At 36.3% G+C, this 12262-nt stretch overlaps 1 protein-coding gene across 1 annotated transcript; it reads left to right on the top strand.

Annotated features, from left to right (window-relative positions):
- Nucleotides 1-3735: 3735 nt before the first annotated feature.
- On the top strand, nt 3736-11629 carry LOC131315239 (homeobox protein SBH1). Its single transcript, XM_058344381.1, has 4 exons — nt 3736-4898; nt 5640-5886; nt 10165-10409; nt 11276-11629. The coding sequence occupies exons 1-4, from the start codon at nt 4539-4541 to the stop codon at nt 11480-11482; spliced, it is 1059 nt and encodes a 352-aa protein (XP_058200364.1). The 5' UTR covers nt 3736-4538; the 3' UTR covers nt 11483-11629.
- The last annotated feature ends 633 nt before the right edge of the window (nt 11630-12262 follow it).

Consider the following 12262-nt stretch of genomic DNA (forward strand, 5'->3'; position numbering starts at 1 on the left):
GCTAGTAAAAAATATCCCAAAACGATAAAAATTTCGTATCCTCCAAATATAAACGCATAAACAAAAGATAATTCAACAAAAATGGCATCTTTGAAAAGGGGGCCGGTCCTCCAAGTTGACATAAATTTTGACACAAAACTAACTGGAGTTTCACGTAAATGATCAAAACCGTTCAATTCGTTTAGAATAGATTTTTAAGAGTATTCATTAACAATTAACTAATTCCGATATGGATAAGAGCTTCATCAGTTCATTCGATTTTATCATGCAACATTTAACGAGAATCAATTGAATGAACCGATTAAGTACTTACCGATATCTGAATGAGTTGATATTTTACGGAAATCCTTAAAAATAAGTTTTAAACAAATTGAACGGTTTTAATCATTTGCATTGGATTCCAAAATAAGTCATATAAAAAATTTGTGTCAAAATTTGTGTCAACTTTTGTGTAAAGGGAACCGCTCCCGTTTGAAAAGAAGTTTCAGTTGGGACAATTTGTAGAGAAGTGAACAAACAAAAAATTGTAAACTTGCATCGTGTCCAAGTGAATGATGCCATTGCGGTACAGTCAAATATCCTTAGGCTCAACTTCTCTAACTTTTTAGTCCCTAATAAGATAACCCATAAGTAGGGCTGCAAACGATCCGAGCCACTCGCGAGCGGTTCGGAGCTCGGCTCGATAACGGCTCGGCTCTGCTCGGTTCGAGACACAAACGAACGAGCTCGAGCTCGAGTCCTGGGCTCGTTTCATAAACGAGCCGAGCTCGAGCTAGTCGAAACTCGGCTCGAATTGGCTCGCGAGCTTGATTATATTATATATATTTATACATATATTTTTACTTATTTATATATATTTATATATATTTTTATATATATTTGTTTCATAAACGAGCCGAGCTCGAGCTCCGTAAATACATCTCGAGCCGAGCTCGAGCTCGAGTCCTGCAGCTCGTCACGAGCTCGAGCCAACTAAATTTTTGACGAGCCGAGCTCGAACACTCTAAAACTCGGCTCGGCTCGGCTCGTTTGCAGCCCTACCCATAAGATAAACATCTCTACGATTCAAATTGCTGTATCACTCTACTTAGGGATGTTTCCACTAATCTAAAAAATTTAGGAGAAAGTTTGATTTTGTTTTTATTCAAAAAAATATAACTTTTGTTAGTTTTGCATCAAATTTTTATGCGTTATTGATCTGTATCAACGAGAGAAATCAAAGTGAAAAATTATGACATTTAAAAAAAAAAGCCAAGAAAATGTAAAAAGAAGAAGAAGAAGGGGTCAGCCAAGACTGTGCCTATTTTACCATAAAACGCAATTTCGAAACCCAAAAGAAAAATTTGTTACAAAGAATCCAACAATGACAACTGAAAATAGAACTTACGGATCATTTGTTAGTTGTTGAAAATGTTAAGTTATTTCACTGATCAATAAGTTGTTGAAAATTTTAAGTTTGTTTAGAGAAAGTTGTTGAAAAACGTCAAGTTGTTTTCACAAACCAATAAGTTATAGATGAGATACAAAACTTGTTGCTCAGTGTGAACAATAAGCTAAAATGCCATAACTTGTGAACCAAAAATTGTTAGTAGAAACATGGCCTAAAGCTATAAAATAATTTGTTTCGCTGGTTTGGTTGATCTTTCGTTCAAAGCTTTCATATCTACCACGAACTACTACGGCTTGTTTGGGAGCCTAATTTTTTTTGCATTTTGTTGTTTAGATTATGAGTAATTGATTTTGGATTGTGACCAATATAGATTATGAATCTAGTAGAGCGTTTGAGAGATATATGCAGAATAGATTTTGCAAAAGTAGTGTTTGGGAGGATAATGTTCAAAATAAATTATGAATGGATATTTTGAGAATAATGCTCATAATGGATTACTAATTTGGGAAGATAATCCAAAATGAGAATAGAAAAGCTCCTCAATGGCTGGTTCTCAATTGTGCCTCTAAAGTGTAGTTCTTAAAATGCATTGTGAGAGAATTCATTCTCACAATTGAGCTCCCAAACGGAAAAACTTGAAAAATAGATAATCAAAATGCAAAATTCGGCTCCCAAACAACCCCTACTAATATGTTTTTTTTTAGACAAAAGGGAATGGAGGGGACGATCAGGCATGGCGACATGCCTTTTGACGTGACCACAAAGCCTCCAAACTCACAACAGGGGCCCGGGAGGAGATTGAAACCCAAGAAAAGGGGAGTATTTATTGGTTCCGGATCAAATTTTGACATTAAAAAATTTGAGTTCCGATCATGTTTTTTTAATTTTACGATTTTTCTCTCTAAGACAAACTAATTGTCCAAAAAAGTTTGACACAAACCTAAAAAATTTAAAAAAAAAATTGAATAAATAAAAAAGAAACCATTTGGCTTATTTGCCAAATTGGCCCTTGAAGATCCAACCCTCTGATGATACAAGCAAATGTATTTAGGCTTGTTTTGGCTTAATAATTTTGGAAAATTATTATTTTTGATTTTATTAATTTAATTCCTTCTAATTTTAAATTACAAGTAAATTTACCTCGTTGGTCCCATAATTGATTGTTTCAATTTGAGAGGAAGAAAGAAGAAGCGAAAATGATGAGAAATTAATAAATGAGTGGAAAATTAATCTCCCTCTCTAATAACTAAGGAGAGTGCTTTCAGTTTTAGATGCGTTTTTACTATATATTTTTTGTTCCGACGATAGTCAAATTATTTTCGCTTTATGATATTTTCATTGATGTATGCGGGGAGAATGAAATGTGTAAAAATCTATTAAATATGTGTTTTAATCCATTTAGTTTAGTGGAAACATACATAATGCATTTTTTTGCAAAATAGCATTGCAATCGTGAAATTGTGTCAAAAATATCTCTAACTACAGTAATTCGCAAGAAAGGAGGTTTTTAATAGTAGAAGGAAGATATATATACTAGAAGGTAAAAACGAGATTGAAAAGTTCTGTGAAAGAAATTTAAGGTGACTTAACCCCAAGTACAACGTACAACTGGTACATTTTAAGGCCCATCAAATTCTCTTTACTGATGTGGTGTTACCGCTAAGCTAGAAATTGTGAACAATTATTTGTTAATATTGTATAGTCAAGTTATTTTTACTAAACTATTAGTTAATATTGTCTGAGTTAAAGATGGTATAGTAGAAACAAGCCTTAGGCTTCGTTTTCATTAACAAAAAACATTAAAAACTTACGCATTTTACCATCTCGTTTTTACTAATAAAAAAGTTTTAGTATTTTACCATATCGTTTCTAGCATCAAAAAAGTTGTCAACAAAAACTATTTTTGTTACAGTAACTCTATTCATAGACCTATCAACAACATTCACTACAGAAAACACGTAACAACTTTTCAACCACAAATAAAAATTTACAAAATTTTCATTACCGAAAAACACTCCTAAATTTTTTTTAAAATGGTTAGGTTAAAAATATTTTAATTTAGTGGAAACAATTTACTAACATTTGGCGAAAAGTTGTAGAGAAAAAAGATAGTGGAAACACCCCCTAGGAAAATCCGGTATACCTACTTTCCGGTGTGTTTTTTTTGCCCCTTGGATCATGTAAAAATTTTAAGGGAACATATAGAACTTGAACTCATTTTAAGGTGACTTGATGCATTATCGTAATATTATTAGTAGTAGATTATAAACTAATGGAGTAATCATAATCAAGTTAATTGATGTATACAAAGAGAATGAGTCATGTAGTAATAATCTGCGCAAATGTGGTCTTTATCCAGGTTGTGATCCGTGCCCCCAAAAACACAGATTAACCCTTTTTCTACCCTCCTTCCATCATCACATCACTACTACTACTACTATGGAGTACTAGACTACAACTCCAACTGGACCTCGATTTGATCGTTCATTTCTCTCTCTCCTCCTTTCTCTTTTCTCTCTCTAGCTTGCCAGTTATGGCAGTGCACCAGTGCCAGTGCAAGAAAAGGGGTAGTGAGTTTTCATCGGGAAGGTAAAGCAAACCCTTTTGCTTTCCTCTCCTCTCCTCTCCTCTTCACGAACAACTAGCTTCCAAGATTTTCAACAATCTCTTCCCTCTTCTAATCTCTCTCTCTCTCTCTCTCTCTCTCTCTCTACCTGCAATTACCGCGTGCGCTCTGAAAATCCCCCTCTCCTCTCTCCCTCTCCCTCCCTCCCTCCCTCTCTCTCTATAGTGAAAATTTAAGGAGTTTAATGGTCTGTCTGTTGATAATTACAAGCTTGAAAGATCTGGACAGGCTTTCTCGACTCCTCCCATCCAAACACCCCAAATAATTCCAAATTTAAGAAAAGAAGAAGCGAAAATATAAACAGTAGGAATACTGACTGCTACCACACACCACAATAATTTAGGAATTCCTGTAAAAAGGCAGAGAAAGAGTGCATAAATCCCGGGAGAGTCCTCTGCACACACACTACCATACCAAAAGGGAAAAAGAGGAACTCAGATATATACTACATGGGTGTGGTTTAGGGTTTTATAGTAGTAAAACTTAAGGAGACCATTTCAGAGAGAGAGAGAGAGAGAGAGAATGGAAGGAGGAGGAGGTTCAAGTATGATGGGGGGATATGAAGAGGGCCACAGTAATGGAGGAGTTGGACTGTGTCCAATGATGATGATGATGACTAACGCTTCTCACTCAATTAATTTAGACCACAACCATAACCACAATAACCACAACAATACCCTATTTCTCCCACTGCCGCAACCACCGCCACCTCCTCCGAACAATCACAACATCAGCGGCACAACCACTGGGTTATATTTCATGGAGAACAACACCAGCAACGGCGGCGGCGGCGCCTCTTCATCTTCTGCTTCTGTCAGGGCCAAGATCATGGCTCATCCCCACTACCACCGCCTCCTGGCGTCGTACGTTAATTGCCAAAAGGTAAGAGAACTAACCCCCCGATATTTACTGTTTTTTCACTTCAATGTTACATACCCACATGCCCTAAAACCATCTCTCCCTCTCTCTCTCTCTCTCTCTCTCTCTCTCTCTCTCTCTCCATGGGTGCTTGTGTTTGCATTTATACAAGCCATAAGGTCTGGAAGAATTTTTTTTTTAAGAAAAAAGGTCTAAAAGAACCATAATCTCTCCCTATTCCAAGTGAAAGATGGAAATTTCCGACAAAATGAGCAACTGAATTTTTTTTTGGCTTAACTGTAAAAAATCTCTCTCTCTCTCTCTCTCTCTGCCAGAGGGAACTAGAAACCTTTACCACTGAAATGATAGGCTTTATAAAAACAGAGAATTAGCCTAAATAAGATGTCAGGGGAAGAGGAAAGGTCATGAGTATAATATATGTACCAGAATCCGAGGAGGTAAACTAGAGGGATTTGAACTGGGACTCTCAATCCTGGAGACGAAGATCATGGATTGTACTCTTCGAGGAAGCCATGATTTTCCTCTATAGAAACGAGTTCCAGTTCGAATCCCTCTCGTTTGCCTCCTCTAATACTAGTTATATATAACATACTTGTGATAATATATAACCATGATTTTACTTTGCGATATCCTTCCTCTTTCCCTTACATCATATACAGTGGAATAATTCTTTGTGTGTTTATATACTAATGAGAGGGCAATACCAATAAGTACAATGTATGTACACATGGTATGCATGTGCAGATAGGAGCACCGGCGGAAGTGGTAGGGAGGCTAGAGGAAGCATGCGCAGCAGCGGTGGCGGCAACCGGGCGAACCGGAACGGGGAACATAGGGGAGGATCCGGGGCTGGATCAGTTTATGGAAGCTTACTGTGAGATGCTGACCAAGTACGAGCAAGAACTCTCCAAACCTTTCAAAGAAGCCATGATTTTCCTCTCAAGGATCGAGTCCCAGTTCAAATCCCTCTCCTTCGCCTCATCTGATTCTGGTATACGCACACACACACACACACATATATATATATATATATGTATATATTTATATCCATCACCCTTGATCCTCTTCCCCACATCTGATTTAGTAATAGATAAATCTTTGTGGGTCTTTGTTTTTGTTTTTTTTTAATGCCCGAGTTAGTTAGTTTTTTTATTATGACATCCAGTTGTGCATGCGTATGCTTCCGAGAAGAAGATGGAGAGATATACTCTATTAAGGTCTAGTCCTGCTAAGGAAAATAAATACTTATCAACCAATTATCAACCAATCTACTGGTCCTTCCCCGAAGGATCTGGCTTATTTTTAAGTCTTGAAAACCTCTCTCTTTCTTCAAATTTTTTTTTTATAGGGCTGTGAAGTTGTGCTAGTTTATTTCATTTTATTTTATTTTATGTATCTCTATTATTTTCTTGGATGTACAAAACTGTGTTTGATGGACTAGATCGAGGATGTATGTCGGTGATAGGTTGTAGATGGGACTTGGGTGGAGGGTAGCCGGGTAGGGTTTGTAGAGTAATGTACTACTACTACTTCTACTACGTACTAGATCTCTTTTGTTTTGATTCTCTTCTACCTGTGGGGTCTTAAGTTGAGCTGAGCTGATAACATTTATAGTATTACCATAATCGACATTATTCTTCTCCTCATTCATGTACTTCTTGTATTATAAGGTAAATAAGGATTTTATTATTCATCCCTATCTTTTTTGTTTTGATGTTTATTTTCAGTATGAAGCGACCGGAGGTTTTCCCTTTTTTGGTTAGGATGCTGGATTATCCGGACCAGCTTAGGAATGCATTTTGCCGTTCTGAACTAGGAAATTTTAGTCGCAATTGGAGAGCTCGGTATAATTCCATATGAATAAACATGCAAATGTACATTCGGGAAATATGCATTAACATATATGTATATTCCATATGCGATAATTATACGTACAACCTTGAGTGCAGGCAATGTGTTTTGGTATATGTATCTTGTAACGGTCGTGTGATAGTATAAGCATATTCATGTCTATGAATGTACACTCACCATCTTTAGTCGGAATGGATCAATTGTGAGGTGTAGTCAAGTGGATGGAGAGTTGGGTAGCTAGAGTAAATGAACAAGTGATATAAGCTATAGAATCTCTGCGTCTTAACTTAATGTGCGTCTTAACTTAATGTGACTGGAATGATATCGACTCAACTCATGCCCTTTTTTAAAGGAAGATTTAGGGTTTGATGATCTTTTCATTTTCACGGTTTTGATTAGCTATCAAGGACCCCTCGACCTAGCATCATGCTCACACCTTTAACAGTCGTGTGATGTTTGCTCTTTTCTTTTTGCGACTTGCACATGTAGTAACCTTTAAATGGATTTTTTTGGTTTTCTAAGTTTGAATTGATTATCCTTTGTTTCCAATGTACCAATAAAAAAGGAATTGAGTAGCCTTAAAAATAGTTCTAGAACATTTGTTAGTTTGTGTCAACATAATATTTCCTAATATTATGTTGCCATATTTTCGAAGCTTTATTATTATATTTCCAGTTTAGGCAGATTATTATTTATGTTTCCTAGTTAGTCTAGGTTTCCTTATTATGCGTATTTCCTTGTTATGCGTCCTGTAGCCTATATAAAGGCGTGCTAGGTTATGGTTTGAACACAATCAATAATGCATCATTTCTCATATTTAACATGGTATCAGAGCTACAAGGTCTAGGCCCTGGGGAATTTTTGATCTTGATCGGCCGGCAGCCTAAACTTTGTCGCTGTTCACCGGGAACTCGTAGTAATATGTAACTAGCTCGTTCACTTGGATTTCACCTCAAATCTTTACTGTCATGGCTTCTCTCGCTCATGGCTGTTTTTGGCTCTCTTGGTCGTTTGTCTTTCCTAGCTTCTTTCGGTTTCTCTTGGCTTGACATGGCATGGCTACGCCTGGTTTCTCTTGGCTTTTTCAAATTCATGTTGGTAGAACTACTTGAGTTTGATGGGGGATGTCAACATAATATTTCCTAATATTATGTTGCCATATTTTCTAAGCTTTATTATTATGTTTCCAGTTTAGGCATATTATTATTTATGTTTCCTATTTAGTCTAGGTTTTCTTATTATGCGTATTTCCTTGTTATGCGTCCTGTATCCTATATAAAGGCGTGCTAGGTTATGGTTTGAACACAATCAATAATACATCATTTCTTGTATTTGACAGTTTGTTACCTTCACCTCCGTAGTAAAGAAGATAAGAGGACTATGATGCCTTGAACATCGAGGATCAGGGAACAATATATTGTCTTGTTCACACCACTAAGCCAATATTATTGTAGAATAACCACAAATCCGTAAGTGTTTGGTAGGTTTTCAGGACGCGATGATAGGTGTTTGCTAATTAATTATGTTGTTGAAGAAGCAGTTTATGCAGTTCAGAAATATTTATATAATTTAAGTATCAAATTGTGGAAATTTGAAAATGGTAATATATTTTCTTGTCCTTTTGTTGCGTACGCTTGTAAGTTATTTTTTCCTGTTTTTGTTTCGTGTTTTTTTCCATTTCTGTATAAGTTAGTGTTAAAGTTTCTGAAATTGTTCAATCTATGAAACTATTTCGATTTGTGTAAGTCGATAAAATAGATATGTCAACTACTGCACAGCTTGAACACCATTGCTTTAATTTAATTTTATTGTTTGCGAAATGCGTTTTCTCTTTAATTTGCCTTGCTTAGTTGATTGTTTTGGCACTAGAAAGCCAAATTTCCTATTCCCAACTCCATAATCCAGCTTTCGGCTTTCTTTGAGAAAGTAATGATCAGATCCCAAGGTAGATTTCCTCATCGAAAAGTCAGAAATCGTAAACTATAATTCTGTTATCACCATATTATAAGCTGATCATATGGGTGTTTGACATAGTAACGAGGGCATGACATGCATGCATACAAATTCAAATGGGCTTAAAGGTTTGATCCAGTCAGTTTATCTACATCTGTAGGGAAGTAAGTTTATCTATATATCTCTCGGAAAATAATTACTACCTTGTCGGGCTTGGCGAAAGGGAGTCTATTGGTCTATAAAGAGCCCCTCTAGTAGACATGAATCGTGCCTTTTGAACTGGAACTTCTTTTGAAAACTCGAAAGGCACCTTATTCAGTTGTTTGGTATTGCTCCTTCCTTTAAGTCATTTACATGACACTAAATTTTGAGGATTGTTTTGTTTGTTCTCTCTAATATAATGCACTCTTTCCCCATGTCATCTAAATCAAGAAAAGCAATATTCTAACGTCTAAGCTTTCCCCCTTTTTTTAACTGCTAGCTTTTCTTTACTGGCAAGTAAATATTGACTCCTCTTACGCGTGTTCTTTTGTAATTGGTACTGATTTCAAATTTAAAAACAGTTGAGCATTCTTCTGAATACAATGATTGAAAAAAGGTCAACAGAACTTGCCTCAAAGCATGAGGATCTCTTCTTCCGCAAGATTTCCATTTTGTGATTGGTACCTATTGCGAAGCATTATGTGTACATTTGAGCTGGTAATGCCTTCTTTATTACCGCATTGGTGATCTTAGGGGAAAAACAATTAATTCTTCGCAGTGGAAAAGCAAACTATTTGTCTCGAGTAACATCTCTAAGATTTGAGGGGTGCTAAAAATAAATGTCATAGTTGGAATTGAAGCACGGCCTATGTTTTTATCTAAAGGCTTCTTTTTTGTTGTTAAGTTTTGGTTGGTTTCCATGATTTTCAGAAAATACCACAGCTATTTTCTTGTCTGGAAAATGATTTCGTAGTATGTTTGTGAATTTAGTTTGACTATAGCAGTGTTTAGTTGGCCCCAAATAGATGTTTTAGTATACGTAGTTACATGGACCGGCTTCCAAGAGAGATACCTTCTGCATTGGCGTAGGGGTAAATTCTTATTCATGTCTATCCTGGTTGTATATGCTAAAATATCTCCCAGTACGCCTTAAGTCAGAAGGATGTGAATATTCTAGCTTTTGCTGTGCTAACTTGAATGACAGTGACACTTGTTTTGTGCATTTTGTTGGTATTCTTTTGGCAATATCGCAGAACAGTAGAACGCTTTATTTTCGAGTCTGACGGATTAGTATCCTAATCTGTTTTGTAATGGTCTATTTTTATCACAAGACGGCTCCAATTAATTGTTTGAGCTTTAATTTTGCTGGAATTTATTTTGTCCTTTTTTTGTTTTGTTTTGTTTTTTTTTTTTGGGGGGTGGCGGACTAAAACTCTTCTACTGGAATTAACTGGAAGTGTTTATAATGTGGTTGTGTTTTTAGCTAGTGGAGAAGGTTTGGAGAGAAATGGATCATCTGAAGAAGAGGCTGATTTGCAAAACAATTTGATAGATCCTCAAGCAGAAGACAGGGAATTGAAAGGCCAGTTGTTGCGCAAGTACAGTGGATATTTAGGGAGTCTGAAACAGGAGTTTATGAAGAAGCGAAAGAAAGGGAAGTTGCCGAAAGAAGCCAGGCAGCAGTTGCTTGACTGGTGGAGTAGACATTACAAATGGCCATACCCCTCGGTATCTCTTTTTTTTCACTTTATTGTCTGTTATTGTAGTTACTAATTTTTTTTTTTTAATTTCAGTTTACTCTATTTGGATGCAATTAGCGAGCCGTTGAGAGTCCCAGTTCCATACGCCGCGATGGTTTATATGTTGGTAGTTATTGCCATTAAAGGAAAAGAAAATGATGTGCAATTTTGAGGATAACTTATTTTCTATTTTCCTTCCCTTTCACCTATACATGATCCAAAAAAGAGAACTCTTTAGTGTATGACCCTACAATTTTACAATTAAGCTCTATTTATTTTGCATATAAGCTTAACTTCAAAACCTCTTTTCTTGGAAAAATCCTTCTAATCATCTCCTCTTGTTTTTATTTTCTTCACTTGTTCTGTGTGCTCCGATTCCAAACCAAATAGACGGTCTTAGGTACTTGATACTCGCGTGACCTGTACATGGGGTACGGTTGATAGGTGTACGACGTGTAGTTGCTATCAAGAGGTTGGTCTCATCAAACCTCAAATTGTAGTCCAAATCACTTAATCATGAACATATTTGATTTTTTTTTTTTGGGTAAGTAGATATGCTAAATATAGATAGATGGTTACATCTAACTTGAGGAGTGAAATGGTGTTTTCTCTGTTACTCTCGGTGCATATTATCTACTACGGTATGTCTTTTCTTCAAACACAAATTTTCTCCTAATTTATACTTTCTTCATCTTTGCAAAGTCATACAGAAAATATTTTTGCTGAATTTCCCTCCAATTAACTACTTTCTCTTCCTTTTCCTATCCCCTGCACAAGTTTCAAAACTCACCCTTTGTTTAAAGAGTGAATGTAACATAGCTTTGAAGTGGTTCAACTTGATGTCCTGATTAACAGGAGTCGCAGAAACTGGCGCTTGCTGAATCAACTGGTTTGGATCAAAAGCAAATAAACAACTGGTTCATCAACCAAAGGAAAAGACACTGGAAGCCTTCGGAAGATATGCAGTTTGTCGTCATGGATGCCTCAGCTCATCCTCACTACTACATGGAGAATGTTCTGGGCAACCCCTTCCCAATGGATATCTCGCCGTCGCTCCTCTGATCTTTGAAGACCATGATTGCCCTATTATATTTCTGGAATCGTGTCGCTAATTATTGGACATTGTATTATCATCTTAATTAGTGTACTTCTTGTGGTATCCATTTAGATGGTATCCAATTAATATTGACTCGAGACCGTTTCAGCCGATGTTCCTCTTGTTAATTATCATGTCGTGTTTTTGTAGTATTAACTTTAAGGTAAATGTGGTTTTTGAACTTTCTTCGTAGTAGCATTTTTTAAGTAGTCAGAAGTTCTCTAGTTTCAGAAACATTTTGTTGGAAATGTTGTGGTGCTTTAAAAAACACTTGTTAGCGAAACTGCCCTTTTTAGTTTGGTTTTTGAGAATAATAAGTGGAGAGATATAGATTAGATAGATAGATAGATAAAATTTATACTTGACCATGCCTATGGGTTTGAGACTCCAAAACAAAATGGGTTGGTTGTAACCATTCTGATGAAAGGAGGCCACTTTTTCATTGAAATAGTTGGCCGGATTTGGTGACATACCTTGAATCTCATTTGCTCTCCTCCCCATTTTTGTTTTTTGATCAGCAAAGCAAATTTTTATAAAACTCGACCGGGTTACATCGAGGGGGAGGCAAAGAGCACAAAAATGTTATACTGCCAAAAGAAAGAAAAATACAATAGAAGACATCCAACCGAGAGTTGGAGGAAAGTCACTCCTCAAGCAGTCGACTATAATTTCAGCTTTTGAATACCATCTAAGAAGCCCTTAAATTCCTCTACTGTATAGATCTTGATATTGAATTTGGTTATCAT

Source organism: Rhododendron vialii, chromosome 13a (assembly GCF_030253575.1).
Source record: "Rhododendron vialii isolate Sample 1 chromosome 13a, ASM3025357v1".
Lineage (NCBI taxonomy): Eukaryota > Viridiplantae > Streptophyta > Magnoliopsida > Ericales > Ericaceae > Rhododendron > Rhododendron vialii.